The sequence below is a fragment of the Capricornis sumatraensis genome, chromosome 6 (assembly GCF_032405125.1).
Source record: "Capricornis sumatraensis isolate serow.1 chromosome 6, serow.2, whole genome shotgun sequence".
NCBI lineage: Eukaryota > Metazoa > Chordata > Mammalia > Artiodactyla > Bovidae > Capricornis > Capricornis sumatraensis.
This window is the reverse complement of record NC_091074.1, coordinates 110,891,871-110,907,798: the sequence shown is the minus strand read 5'-3', so window position 1 is coordinate 110,907,798 and position 15,928 is coordinate 110,891,871. Positions and strand designations below refer to the sequence as shown.

Sequence of the window (15,928 nt, the reverse complement as noted above, 5' to 3'; positions counted from 1 at the left end):
ACTGGGGGATGCAGTGTTCCAGGCAAGCCCCACAGTCAACCCAGAATGGAGAAGCCAGCCTGGGGGACCCCAACTCACTGCAAGCATACCCCCAGAATGGCAACAGTCCTGAGCCAGAAGACTGAGATGGTCAAGAGGTGATTTTAACAGGACCCGGAAACCAGGACGTCCAAAGGATACACTCAGGGCCAGCTTCACAGGGACCCCACGTGCCGAAGGATTTCACACTAGGTTTAATGCTCTGCTATTACTATCTTGAAATTCTTAATAATTTTTTTTAACAAGGGGTAAGAATTTTCATTTTGCACTGGGCTCTACAAATTACATGGCCAATCTTGGATATACATACAGTGGTGAAGAACAGTCACTGCATTAACATGCATACAATAAAAGCTAAAGGACTGAAAATTTTACTATTAACTCAGGCCAAAAAACAATTATTTAAATCATTGAAATCCCAACACTGACTAATTCAGAAGGCAAAATGCAGTTGTTATCTTTAATAACTAACCCAAGACCTCCTTCCAACGTGCTTCACTTAAAATTTTCTTTAATAAATTACTCTGACTACCCCCCTGGCATTCAGCACGTACCCCTGTCATCATGTTAAACAGCAGTGACTCACCTGTACTTCCCTGTCTCCCTTCCTGGACCTTGAGTGGCTAGAAGGTAAGGTCATCTGTTCATCTTTGCATTCCCCAAGCATGGCACATGAGAGGCTCATATAAATCTCTGAGGAATGAACAAAAAGTCCAAGCGTCTTTCACTAGTGCTGATGCAAGTCATGAAATAAACAAGATTTACTGGACCAGACAGTGCAGAAAAAAGGCTGCTATACTGCATTTTTGCAGCACAGATGCTGACGCAGCAAGATGATAAGCCTAATTCCTTAGAATGTTGTTGTTTAGTCACCAGTCATATGCGACTCTTTTGTGACCCCATGGACTATAGCCTGCTGGGTTCCTCTGTCCATGGGATTTTCCAGGCAAGAGTACTGGAGAGGGCTGCCATTTTTCCTTCTCCAGGGGATCTTCTTGCACTGGTAGGTGGATTCTTTACCACTGAGCCACCAGGGAAGCCCTCCTGAGAACATACCTCTTCCCTAATTAAATAGCCTGAAAAGAAGGTCTAAGTTTCCACTTTCACAATAAAAGAATTATTCTACAACCATTTTTACTCTATACATCCAGTAAGCCATTTTTCACCTGGAATGTCTGAGCCCTGACCTGTCCCAGGTAACTGTTATTTCCAAAATGTAGGTAACTTAACTCCCAACAAACTTAATGCCTCCCACAGCACATAAGACAGAGGAGGTTCAAACACACGTACAAAAATTCATGTTAGCACTTCAAGTATTAATACGCTCTATTGATTCTAGTAAGAAATTATATTTAAAAGTACGTGTGTGTGTGTGTGTGAAGTCACCCAGTCGTGTCCAACTCTTTGAGACCCCGTGGACTGTAGCCCACCAGGCTCCTCTGTCCACGGGATTCTCCAGGCAAGAATACTTACAAGTATATACACCCTCAAAGGGGAAAGAATAATTTTTTCAGCAAGTGATACTGAGAAACTGGATATTCACATGCACAAGAATGAAATTGGACCCTCTTCTTAACACCATATACAAAAATTAACTCAAAATGGATTAAAGATCCAAAACTACAAAACTTCTACAAGAAAACATGGCGGGGAAGCTTCATGCCACTGGAATTGGCAGTGATTTCTTCGATATGACACTAAAAACACAGATGATAAAAGCAAAAATAGACAAATGAAACCACATCAAACTTAAAAGAATTTGTGCAGAGGATGAAATCAAAAGAGTTAGTAGGCAAACTACGGAATGGGACAAAACATCTGTAAATCATATATCTGATAAGGGGTTAATATCCAGGATATAAAAGAACTCCTACAACTCAACAATAAAAAAAATCAGATAATCTGATTTTGACTAGACATTTCTCCAAAAATGATATACAAATAGCCAACAAGAATATGAAAAGATGCCCAGCATCCTTAGTCAGAGAAGTGCAAATCAAAACCACAAGATACAACCTCATAGTCATTAGGATGGCTACTACCAAAAAATAGAAAAAAAATCAGTGCTGGTGGGGATGCAGAGGAATTGGAATCCTTGTGCACAGTTGGTGCGACTGTAAAATGGTGCAAACACTATAGAAAACAGTATGGAAGCTTCTCAAAACTTTAAAAATAGAATTAGCATATGATCCAGTTTTTATATATAAACTTTTGGGTTTATACATCCAAAAAAAAAAAAAAAATGAAGACAGGATCTTGGAGAGATAGCTGCACATCCACTGCAGCACTGGCAAGAGGCAGAAGCAACCTAAATGCCCATCAATGGATAACTGATTTTTTAAATGTAGTAGTGTTCTTGCCTGGAGAATCTCACGGACGGCAGAGCCTTATAGGCTGCCGTCTATGGGGTTGCACAGAGTCAGACACGACTTAGCAGCAGCAGCAGCAGCATACATACAATGGAATATTTTTCAGTCTTAAAAAAGAATACCCTGTGACATGCTACACCATGGATGAACCTTGAGAACATTATTCTAAGTGAAATGAGCCAGTCACAAAAACACAAATACTGTATGATTCTATTTATATGAAGAATCTAAAGTAGAGGCTTCAAATTCATAAAGACAGTGGAATAGTGATTACCAAGGCCGGGGGGAGGGAGATAATGGGAGTTGTTATATTTAATGAGTACGGCGCTTCAGTTTTGCAAGATGAAGAACTCTGGAGATCAGTTTCACAATCTGATTCAACAATATGAATATACCTATCAAACTATATCCAATACTTTGGCCACCTGATGTAAAGAGCCAATTCACTGCAACAGACCCTGATGCTGGGAAAGACTGAAGGCAGAAGGGAATGACAGAGGATGAGATGGTTGGATGGCATCACCAACTCAACGGACATGAGTTTGAGCAAACTCTGGGAGACAGCGAAAGACAAGGAAGCCCGGCACACTGCAGTCCATGGGTTGCAAAGAGTCAGACATGACTGAGCAACTGAACAACTGAACTATACACCTAAAAATGGCTGAGATGGTTAAAACACAAATAATCAGGGTATTTACAACCATCCCATTGTACATTCAAGTCTAAAACTACTACTAACTTCAAATGTCAAAATTATTGTAGGAAATTAAATAAATTCTATTTCATGTCTTTTCTTTTTTTTTTTCTTTTTTTTTGGCTTCACTACAGGGCGCTTACTCCTTGGAAGAAAAGTTATGACCAACCTAGATATCATACTGAAAAGCAGAGACATTACTTTGCCAACAAAGGTCTGATAACATGTTGAAAAGCAGAGACATTACTTTGCCAACAAAGGTCTGTCTAGTCAAGGCTATGGTTTTTCCAGTGGTCATATATGGATGTGAGAGTTGGACTGTGAAGAAAGCTGAGCACCGATGCTTTTGAACTGTGGTGTTGGAGAAGACTCTTGAGAGTCCCTTGGACTGCAAGGAGATCCAACCAGTCCATTCTGAAGGAGATCAGCCCTGGGTGTTCTTTGGAAGGAATGATGCTGAAGCTGAAACTCCAGTACTTTGGCCACCTCATGTGAAGAGCTGACTCATTGGAAAAGACCCTGATGCTGGGAGGGATTGGGGGCAGGAGGAGTAGGAGATGACAGAGGATGAGATGGCTGGATGGCATCACTGACTCGATGGATGTGAGTCTGAGTGAACTCCGGGAGTTGGTGATGGACAGGAGGCCTGGTGTGCTGCGATTTATGGGGTTGCAAAGAGTCGGACACGACTGAGCTACTGAACTGAACTGAACAGGGCAGCTGGAATTCGAGTTTCCCAAACAGGAATCTAACCCAAGTCTCCTGCATTGGAAGCATGGAGTCTTAATCACTGGACCACCAGGAAGTCTGATGTGTTTTTTTTTTTAAGCATACAGTGGTCCTTTGAACAACATGTGGATCCTCTTATTACTGGATTTTCTCACTACAAAATCCAAGGTTGATTAAAACCATGGATGTAGAACTGTGCTGACTATAAAGTTAAAATGTGGATTTTCAACTGTGTTGGAGTCAGCACCCTAATCCCCAAATTGTTCAAGGGTCAACCATATGTATCTAAGAAACAACCCAAATGCTCATTAACTGCTGAATGGATAAACAGAAAGTAGTCTGTCCATACGATGGAATATTATTCACCCATAAAAGGAATCAGAACTGGTACACACAACATGGATAAACCTTAAAAACATTAGACTGAAGGCCACATATTCTATAACTCCATTTTTATGAAATATCCAGAATAAAAAAATTCATGGAGAACAGCAGCAGATTAGTGATTGCCAGGGGTTGGGAGTGAGGGAAATGGAGTGTCTGATAATAAGAATGAAGAGTTTTCTGGGGTCACAAGTTTTATGGGGTCCAGAAGTCACAAAAACCCTCTGGAATTAGATAATGGTGTCAGCTGTACAACCTTGTGAATATACTAAAAATCACTACAGTGTATGTTTCTAAAAGGTGGCGTTAATGGTCTGTGCATTATGGTATTGCTTAAATGGCAACCCACTCCAGTATTCTTGCCTGGAAAATCCCATGGATGGAGGAGCCTGGTGTGCTACAGTTCATGGGGTCGCAAAGAGTCGGACACGACTGAGCGACTTCACTCACTCAAAGTAGTGTGAGCTTGGTTTCTATTGTTTGCAAACGAAACTCCTGACCAGTACACCCCCTGAATCCAGTGAGTCAGAGCCTTCCTGAAGCTGCCTCCCCTTTACCCACCACTCCTGCAAAAGGACACTGCCAAGCTTTGGCACAGACTGGTTCTTTTGCTTCAGTTACCCCTCTTTCTTGTCCATTTGGGAAACATCTACTTCACCCTCCAGCTTAAACAGCATCTCCTTTGGAAAAGTCACCACGCTCCTGAGCACCATCACTCCTTACCCCACCCCTCCACATTATTTCCATGTAGATGCCGAGGGTGCCCATCTGTCTCCTCTCGCTGGCCAGTTCAGTGCCCACTGACCTGACTTCCAACCACCAACACCCACACTTCTTGGCCCAACTGCTTCCCCCATTGCTGAACCTGCTTCGCCCATCCATGGGCAGGCTGGAAAAGTGCTCAGAATTTAATGCTCAAACACCACATCCATGCAGTGGTCAACCAGTAATTGACAAGGGCTGCTGTCTGAAGACCCAGCCCCTTCCCAGGGTGGGGATAACTGAGGTGCATGTTCTGTACAGGCTCCCAGGACCCCCAGTTATTGCTTCTAAGGCAGTTACAACACCAGCATTTTCATAGTACTTACTATGTGCCAGATACTATTCTAAACTTCAGAACACTACCTGAAATAATCCAAAATTTAACGAGGGAGACACTGAGGCATTACAAGATTAAGGAACTTGCCCAAGGCTGCAGTGCCAGTGAATATATCTAGGGTTTTCACATTCTATTGCATCTGGGTGTATGTCTCCTCTCTTCTGCACTGGACCATGACTCTCTCAGGAGACAGATTTTTCTTTTTTTTTTTTTTTGGTCGAACCAGGCAGCATGTAGACTCTTAGTTCCCCAACCAGGGATTGAACCCTTTGCCCTCTGCAGTGAAAGTGCAGAGTCCTAACAACTGGACCACCAAGGAAGTCCCGAGAGATCTTTTTCTTTTTTTTTTAATCTTTCTCAATGTCCCCAGCATCCAGCACAGAGCCAGGCACATAACAGATACTCAAGAGGTTCAGGTTTTGAGAAGTGCCCAAACTGTGACACCCAAAGGTGCCATATGCTTTTCCTGCCTCTGTGCCTTTTTTCAAATGAGAGTCCTGAAACACCTTTTCTGCATGTCACTTGTGCCCTTGTCCCCTCCAGCCCCAACACACACCCACACACACTCGCACAAATTCTTGATCCCTGCTCTGTGGCAGCCAAAATGAGGAATTCTGTGGGCAAGGCAAACGTGAGATAGCGTATGACTCACCCGCCCCAGGGTCTAGTAAACAAACCCAGTTGCTCACATATGAGTTACTGCACCTTCACCAAGCTGTTACTTATGTACTTATTCTGAGAGACTCTTATTTACCGAGGAACATCTGTCTTTCTCCCTGTAACCTCTATTAATCCCTGATCCCCAATCCTAAAGACCTTCCCTCAACCCTATTTTCCCCCCAAGCTACCACCTTTCTTCCTACAAACTGCTAGGATCTCCTGCCTTCCATTTGATCACTAATATCCACTTTGTTTAAATTCTGACCTCAACCTCTTCATCTTCCACTCTCATCTTGCTTTGGATTGCTTGGAGTTACACATTCGTAAAATAAAGAAGAGCTTCCCGGAGGCAGCACGTGTGCTAAACCTTGAAGTCTGAGTGGGCTTTTAGCAGCAGGGTTCAGACAAACTGTCCCAACTTGACTTCATGCTGCATTCCAGCCATCTTTACACCTGCTCACATGTGCTTCCCCAGCTGTGTTCTTCCTCTCAGTGAGGGCGCCAGTCTCTTTCTTAGACTAGAAAACCAGCCATCGCCACTGCACCAAAACTAGTCATCTTTTCATCTTCTCATTTTTCTTCTTTCAGGCCACAATGGCAACCTAAACCAAACTGACAGCTTTCTAACTTAGCTCTTTCACTGCCAGACTCTCCCCACCCCAAGCACTGATCACACACTCCCCTGGTCAAACATTCTCACGGGCTGGCTACTGCCTAAGAAATACAACTTCCACATCAGAGCATCCAAAGCAGTCTCAGCCTCCTCCTGCTCTGCTTTCCCACCTCCTCTCTCCCTGATCCCCATCCTGACTCTCCAAACCCACTCCCGACACACGACCTGACCCAGCGCAACCCCAGTGGACGCAAGTCTCTTCCGTCCCAGGAGCTTTGCTCTAGCTGCTCCCTGGGCCCATGATGCCCTCCCCACCCGGCCCCTAAAAGCCACCTCGAACTTCAAGGAACCTGGTGAAAACACACCTCTGCCACCAAAGCTGATTTGCTGCTAATACACTCTGTATTTATAACATATCCAGCAGTGGGGCTGGCCAAGAGGAACTAAGCATCCGCCACTCCATGCTCCCAAAGTAAAATTTAATTTTCACTTCATGTTTTAAAGTAGACGTATTGGTCATTTTTTTTTTTAAAGTTTCAAGGGACAAAAAGGCAATCTCGGGACTTCCCTGGTGGTCCAGTGGCTAAGAATCTGCCTGCCAGTGCAGGGGACACGGGCTCTATCCCTGGTCCTGGAAGATCCCACGTGATGCGGAAACAACTAAGCCTCAGCACCGCAACCACCGAGCCTGCGCTCTAGAGCCCGTGAGCCACAACAAGAGAGGCCACCGCAACGGGAAGCCCACGCACCGCAACTAGAGAGTAGCCCACACTCACCGCAACTCAAGAAAGCCCGCCCGCAGCAACAAAGACCCAGCACAGGGAAAACTAAAAACGAACTTTTTAAAAGGGCATCATGGCCTCCTGTAACCAGGATGTCCGGGCAGCAGTGCTGGCTTCAGGCACGGCCGGCACAGGTGGATCCAGGCTTCAAGTGATCTTCAGGGATCGTCCCCCTCTTTCTCTCCAGCTCCACTCTCCACATCACAGGGAACAATGGCTCGTGATCTAACAAAAAGAGAGACTCTTTCCCCCCAGCAGCCATCTGAGCAAATCTCTGTTTGGTTACTTGGCTCTGCTAGGATCACGTGTCCACCAAGGATGCTGCTGGGGCCAATGGATGCCACAGATGAAAGACCTTAAGCGGGAGGAGGAGAGAAGCCAGAGTGTGCTTCTCCCCCACCCTAAGCCCTCCTCTCTGGGTCACAGAGCATCCCTGGCCGCAGCCGCTTCCTCTCCAGCGCTCCCTCCTCCTGTGGTCTCTGCACTGGCTCAGCTGTCCAGCCATGGTCTAGTTTCCACAGAAGCTCCTGGATTCTGCTGACCTCACCTCCTCCCGCCCCCCCACCCCCGCCGCTTGGGTGACGGCAGCTTCCTGCTTTCCTAGGCTCTGGGTTACCTCCCTGTCCTCGGCGTGACTTCAACATGTCTTCCAGCACCAAGGTAATTAACTCCCTGCATTATAGTCTCTCAGGTTGAAACAACCTACTGTAGTTTTTAACTCCCTGACCAGACCACAACCAATATGCAAGCTGACAAAGAACAGACAGAAATGTACCAAGAAAATGTGAAGAGGTCAGTATCAGGGAATCACAAACACCGCTACCACCACCTCACAGCTATTCAAGGGTGGGCTGCCGTCTACGGGGTCGCACAGAAGCGACTCAGCAGCAGCATGCCTCAGGCGCTACTCTAAGTGTGAACTCACTGCATCTTCGTATCAACCCTGTGATGGGGGTACTCACTTCTGTTATCCCCTTTTCAGAGAGGAGGAAACTGAGGCTCAGAGAGGTTAAATAACTTACTGTCACAAAGACTACACACAGCGGAGCTGGGATTCAAATCTAGGCAACCTGGCTCCAGAGCGTACACTCTAAAACATAAATCCCAGCGAGGAGAGAGTTTCAAGCAGGGGGTTACTCAGCAGGATCAAGTGCTGTTCAACCTATCAAGAAATCAGGGGAGGCAGAGATATGAAGTGCCTACTGGATTTAGCAATAAGGAAGTCACAAGGGACCTGTAGTAAAGCCAGAAGCCAGACAGCAGTAGGCTGAGTAAGCTAGAGGTTAGGAACTAGAGACAAGAGGAGCAAACCTTTATTTCAAAAGGTTTGGCTCTGAAGAGGAGTCACAAAATAGGCCATGAGATGGAGAAGGAAACATCATAAGAGCTCCTTTGCTCTTACTTTGTTTTAGAAGCAAGAGCAACTTGAGGACCTCTAAACACTGATGGGAATGCAGACACAGACCCGCAGACATGGAAAACAAATTTATGGTTACCAAAGGGAAAAAGGGTAGGGGATGGATAAATTCAGGGCTTGGGATTAACATACTCAGTAGTATATTTAAAGCAGAAAACCAACAAGGACTTACTGTATAGCACAGGGGACTACCTCCAATATTTTTTAGTAACCTATATGGGAAGAGAATCTGAAAGATAAATATGGATACAGGTACATAAACTGAATCACTGTGCTTGTACGCCTGAAATTAACACACTGCTAATCAAACACACTTCAATTTTAAAAAATATTTTTAATAAAATTTTTCTTTAAATTTTTAAAACATTGATGGGAATGAGCCAGTTGACAGGGAGTGTGAAGACACAGGAGTGAGGCAGGCCAACAAAAAGCAGGGTCTCTGAGAGGCCAGAGCAGGTGGGCTGTACCCATAGTCCAGGATGGGCCTCTGAATCCTCTTCTACTGCAACCTGGGTGGGAGGTACAGAAAGGGAGGCCACGGATTCTGATCACCCTGAGTTTGGTGGAAGGAAGTTCTTTTACAGCAGCTTCTAACTTCTCTAAGGCAGGAAGTGAGGCCAACAGAATGAGCGGGTAGAGAGGAGGTGCGGGTGCAAGGTGTGAGGAGCAAAGCTTCCATCAGCCATGGTGCAGACTGGGAGGAAAGAAAGGAAGGCCCAGCCCAACATCCCCTAGGGAAGGGAATGGCAACCCACTCCAGTATTCCTGCCTGCGAAATCCCATGGGCAGAGGAGCCTGGTGGGGTCCTATAGTCCATACAGCCCCTCTTCCTGCACAATTGCAGAGGGGTAGAAAAGGGAATGTAAATATGAAAGTAATGTGTGGATGTTAGGCTCATCAATTTGGGCTATAGTGAAGACAGGACTGACAGCCCCTCTAAGTCCATGGGGTCGCAGAGAGTCAGACACGCCTGAGCACAACACAACAGGCCCAACATCGCCAAGACCCCGGCTGTGCTCGGAAGCTGTGAGGCTACACTGGCAGTAGCTCTCAAGGTACCTCCCCTCCCAAGGCACGGGCAAAAGACAGGAACAAACGGAAGGACCCAGACTGGATGTAGAGGAAGGAGAGTGAGGGGACTGCGTCAAGGACAGCGGCAGAAGAAACCGACAAGCTGAGCCATGGAATCTAAAGGAGTCCGGTGAGCACAGGCCTTGGGGGAACAGGTGCAGGCAGTTCTCACTGACTGGCAGCAGGACAGGCAAGATAAGAGCTATCTGATGGCACTATTTCAGAGTGGGCACAGCTGTCGGTGTTACAGTGCGAGAGTGTGGCCACAAGAGAGGGCAACTCAACTGGGTAAAAGGATGGAGGTGAAAGATTTGCACAGAGTTCTTGCAATGAAGATATAATTGGAGAAGATAGCTGGGGGCTTAAAGATTTTAACGAATAAGAGAAGTAGGGAAGTTAGGAAGAAGTAGGGACAAAGGCGGCAGTGGAAGGTCTGTGATGGACACCTGTGAAACAACAGATGCTCGTCCAACATTCATTCATTCCTTCTCCTCCTAAAAGCATCCTGACCCTGCTTCGGAAACCACCACCTTCTTCCCAGGCACAAAGAGGGCTTCCAGAATACGAGTAAGAGTCTATGCCTTAACTCTATGTCTGGAGGGTGGGGGTAGGAACAGAAGTGCTCGTGTTATTATTCTTTAAACTGTATAGATACATAATACAGATAACATTTATATACTTCATCTATTTTATATTCACAGTTAAAACATACATACAAAAACCTCCCTCCTCTACCCTCCAAAGATAAGGACCTGGCCCAGGCCTTGGGCAATCAGTTACAAAGATTCAGCATCTGACCCAATTCAGGCCCAGAAGACTCTAGCCCAGAGCTTTGGCTGGAATTATTAATATCAGGAAAGAGATGCTCTCTTTCGGCTGGAGATGCAAACCTCGTCTGTAGGCTATATCCCTTCACCGGCTTGAGAACATCACTAGTTAACACGGAGAGAAGGAAGCAGAGCCAGGAGTCGGAAGTGACAGACTCCCAGCATCATCTGAATACCTTGTTCCAGCCATTCCAGAAACCAAAATACCTGCGGCTTTTCAACATGAGCCAAGAGATTTTTTTTTTTCCTTTCTTCAGCTAGTTTGCACTCAGTTTACGTCTTTTTGACAAAAAGGAAACTAAACTCAGTGGAGAAGTCAAATAAAGGATTCCCAATTCAACAGCCTGTGTGATCCTTCTATACTTAAGTCAAATCATACCCTCCTACTGTTCAAGTCCCTGCAATGGGACTCAAAGTCAAGGCATAAGTTGAGAGCGGCATACCAGGCTCTAGATCACTGGCCCCCTTCCCCTTCTACCCATGGTCAAGGCCTCCCCACTAGCACTCTGCCCCAACCACACAGGCTTCTAGGGTAGCCCCTGATATGCTGAGCAGGCGCCTTCAGGACTTAGCTCTGGCTATTTCTTCCACCAGGACACTCCTCCAGACATCCACTCGCTAACTCCCTCAACTCCTTCAAATTCTCTGCTCAAATCTCAAGTTCTCAATAAGGTCTACCCACCTCTGTACAGCCAGTGATCCTGAACACTCCCCCCGCCCCTCTAGTTCGACTTCCTTTCACACCATTACTTAGGGACTTCCCTGGTGGCTCAGATGGTAAAGCGTCTGCCTGCAATGCGGGAGGCCCGGGTTCAATCCCTGAGTCGGGAAGATCCCTGGAGAATGGCAACCCATTCCAGTACTCTTGCCTGGAAAATTCCATGGACAGAGGAGCCTTGTAGGCTACAGTCCATGGGGTCGCAAAGAGTCGGACACGACTGAGCAGCTTCACTCACTCACTCACTCACAGCATTACATAAAATCACTAAAAATATACCCAACCAGGACAGGGGTTTTCAGCTGGTTGACTTGAGGTCCTAGAACAGTGCCTGGCTTGTAGGAGGCCCTCAAACATATTCTGAGTGAGCAAATACAATGACATGAGCCTCAAAGGAGCAGCACTTGGTCTTTAAAAGGCAGTGGAGAGAAAGGACATCGACCACCATCTCCTGAACGTAAAATAAGCAGAGTGGAGGAGGAAAGGACCCCGACCCCCATCGCCTGAACTTGAAATAAGTGGAGTGGAGGAGGAAAAGACACCTCCGTTTTGAAGACTTTGAAGGGGAAGCAGTGATCTAAGGGAGCAGAAAGTAGGTGAAAGAGCTCAGTGAAGAGGTGAAGGATGTGGGTAGAGGTGTTAACCACAGGTGGGGCTTGAGAGGACTTGGTGTTACGTTTTGGGAGGAACACAAGAGCTGGAGGCTGAGTTAGGGGAGAAGCAAGCCCAGAGCGGTTTGCAGGTGAAAGTAAAAAAGAGAAATAGGCTGAGTGGTTTATTTACATTTCAGGTGGCGATAAAAGATACAGTGCTAGAAGACTCGGTGAGTTTAGCCAGCATAAAAGAATTCCTAGCAACCCTTGGTCGATAGAAAGGATTCTGCCCTTCACACCAAGGTTTGAATGATTTTAGACTGTGGGTGAAAAGGCCATCACATTTGGTCTTTCCTTCCTTCCCAAAACCCCAGAGGCCACCGAGAAGTGTCTGCTGGACTGAGACGCAAGGCTTTCCCTCTCATAGCACTACAGAAAGCAATTCCCCTCTGCATAATAACCCTGCACTATGAGCAGCCTGTCAAACATTCATTCTCCAGGTCCAGAACTGACTATGAGTCAGGCGTCCAGGGTCACAATTCCAAGGCCCCAAAAGGCAAGAAGACACAGGCTCCTTTTCAAAGACAGACCATAGCACTCAATGCTCCTACCTGCCCTCCAATGACCCCGATATTTCCTGGGCAAGAGAAGCCGGGACAACGGAAAGGCTTCCTTCCACGGGTCCTGATTCACCTCTGTTGCTTGATAAGCTTCTCTCTGCAGAAATTTCTCCAGAGTTATGAGAACATATGTGTATGCCAAGACTCAAGGAAAATGTTCCTCCCAGTCAAAGAAAGAAATTCTATTGCTCTGTAAGCCTCTAAGGAAAAGTGGCTCACTATAAATCAGGCCCTTGGGAGGGAGGTCATTTTGATGTTCCTCATAGCTCTAATGAGACTTATTAAATATTCTAATAATTAATAATAATGCCTTCAAGATTGCCTTTCTCAGGGATCTGTCCCTGTAAAGGAAGCCAGGGGTAATTAGACTTAAGCTTGATTTCAGGGCCACCATCTAGATCCTGGGGGTACAGGGCATCTGTCCTTTCAGTACTTAGCAAAAATGCCCACACTTCTGAGTCAGGTGTCCTCCAACAGTGGTTCATTAAGCAATCAACTTCCAAGATGGCCCCAACAATTCTCACTTCCTGGGATTCATACCTTCTTCCCAGACTGTACCAGTGATGACCAGTGTGACCAATAGAATATGGCTCAGCTATATCATTTCTGAGATTATGCATCTTGGGATCTCTCCATCTCTTGGATTCCTTGCTCTCGGGGAAACCAGTTGTCACCTGAAGCAGCCTTATGGAAAGGAACGAAGGCCTGACAACAGCCAAGTGAGTGAGCATGTAAGCTGGAATCCACCCCCTAATCCAGTCTTCAGTGACTGCAGCCCATGTCAAAGCTTGAAGAGAAGCTCATGCAAGATCTGAGTCAGAACCACTGAGATTTAAGTTGCTCCCAGATTTCTGACCCAGACACTATTTTCAGATGCTCAATGTTGGAGTAATTGGTTACACAGCCATAGATAATTAATTCACTATCCTATATAGACCTGAGAAAGAAATCATAAGTTTAACCTCAATTCCTATTCTACATGCACACACAGGACCAAGTTCTCTGTCCATAAGAAAGCAACAAATTATCATCATTCAACAATTAATTATTAAATAGCAAATATAGGCAAGGTATTTCCAAGCAACTGAAACCTTCATATAGTTTATAATCTTCTATAAAATAAAGAGAAATATTTACAAAGAGACATGCACATACCTCCAGTTGCTCAACCCATTGGTTTCACTAGCTTTATAAGTTTCCTTACTTCCTAATGCTGTCGCTCCCCTTGCTCCCCCAACTCTACTCTTTGCTTTCACAAAGCTCTTGGGAAGGTTCATCAAGTCCCACTCCCTGGCTATTCTGACTACTCAGTGCTCTCACACTCATTTTACTCACCACCACATGTCCTACCATCTAAGGGGGACAGAAAGTTGGGTCTCCTGATTTCATTTAGTACTGGGACAAAGAGGCATTCATTTAGTATTTTACTAGGAGAGAATAAATATCCTGATCACAGGTGTGGAGAACAACTCTAATTTCTGCAATTAGTGACTAAGTCACCACAGCAGCGCTGATACAATCATTGCTGAGTCCTGATCACAGCTGAGATGCCTGTGGGGGGAAGGGAGATGCCGTCCGCCCCTAACCCTTCACTGGACTCTCCCGTCCCTCAAAGCAGCAGGAGGGTCATGCTGCTCTAAGAGAATCAGGAACCTCCCTCTACACAAAGGAGGTCAATGGGCGACCTTTCTTCCCATCAGCCACAAAACCAGCCTCTGCCAAGCCTAAACAGCGTGGGAGACCGTCAGAGGTAAATGGAGCCCCAGACAGAAAACCACAGGGGCACTCTCCTCCCGCAGCCGGCGGGGATCTGAGTCAGGTGACTCTCCTGGGCACACAGCAAACCTACCAAACAAAGATCACTCCCCACGTGACAGACGGGGGGTAAGAAGCCTCTGGCAGTTAAGACCACGGAAAACCATTAACTCTTTTTTTCTTTGCAGTCCCAGCAAACTGGCGGAGCTACAAGTGACTGCATCTGGAGGAACCGGGACCCCATCCCCGGACACAGGCGCCGAGCACTGCACACACGCCTCCAGCCTCAGCGAGCAGGCGGGACCCCTCCCCACCAGCTGTCACTGGCGCTCGAGACCAGCCAAGCCCGGCCAGCCCCTCGACTCTGGCCGCTCCCCCTGCGCGACTGCGACCCCGCGGGGGGGCGGCAGAGAGGAGACGCTTCTTCCCAAGGCTCCGGGGCTAGGGCACGCCGGCCCCAGGGAAACGGGCGGCAGGGTGGGCGCGGCCCGGTGCCCAGCCGGTCTCTAGATGCTTCATCCCCCTCGGGAGCCCAACCAGTCTCCCAACCGCAGCCCCGCGCGTCCCACCTTGTCGCCGAAGCTGCGGGCAGTCAGCAGGTCCGGGCTGGGCGTGCTGTCGCCGCCCACGGCCTCCTCGCTGCTGGAGCCGGCCAGCGGGTGCGGCATGTCGCGCAGAGATTGGGGCCCCGTGGACGGCAGGGCCTTGGGGGGCCCGCCAGACATGGCGCGCTCGGCTCGGGACGCGCCCGCCGCCGCCGCCGCTTCCTTCTACAGCCCGCCTCCGCGGGCTCCCCCAGCGCCCCGGCCGAGGCCGCGCTCGATCGGAGGCCCAGCACCAGCGGGGTCGGGAGCCGCCGCCGCCGCCGCCACCCGCCGGCTGCGTCTGCCCGCGCCGCGCTGGGCTGGGCTGGGCCGGGCTGCTCCGCTCCGAGCCGCGCCGCGCGCCCCCGCTCGGCACCCGAGCCTGCGGCGGGTCCGCTCGCACCTTAGCCCGGGCGCCCGGCCCGCAGCGCCACGCCGCCCAGCCAGCTCGCGGCCCCGCCCCCGCGGCGCCCGGCGGTCCCGGGAGGGGGAGGTGGAGGGGGCGGGGAGAGCGCGGGAGGGGCGGGGAAGGGGAGGCGGTCAGCTCGGTCCCCGCCCGCCGTCCCGCAGGAAGTGCACCCCCGGCCCTCTGCGGCGGTCGGGCGAGCGTCCAAGCTGGTCTCCCGGAGGCCGGCCCCTTGGGGTCTGCGCGCACACCCCGGAGCTAATGTTTAACGGAAATCAGAGGTGGAAACAGACGTTGGAGGGCCCTGTTCTATTCCAGCCGCGTTTACTGCTGCGCCCGGGGGCAGCCACGCTTGGTACTGGGGCGGGGGCTTTAGGGACACGCACGTGAGTTGGGATTTTCTGGCCTCTCAAATCCGAGATAGAAAGAACGACGAAGCAAGAATGGCATAAAAGGTTATGAGGCTCCTTGAGCACAGAGAACATCGGGCGGGGAAACCTACAAGGGAATTCGAGGAGGCATTGTGGATTTCATCAGAGGCACGCTGAGATCCCTATGCCTTCTTGCT

The 15,928-nt window shown here is 48.2% G+C and overlaps 1 protein-coding gene across 1 annotated transcript in view; it reads right to left on the bottom strand.

Moving 5' to 3' along the window:
- The window catches only part of SNX30 (sorting nexin family member 30), a 103,467-nt gene extending 88,372 nt beyond the window's left edge, over nt 1-15,095 (bottom strand). The window contains exon 1 of the mRNA XM_068974524.1: nt 14,940-15,095. Within this exon, the coding sequence (XP_068830625.1) occupies nt 14,940-15,095 (156 nt within the window). The remainder of the gene's footprint in view (nt 1-14,939) is intronic.
- Between the last annotated feature and the right edge of the window lie 833 nt (nt 15,096-15,928).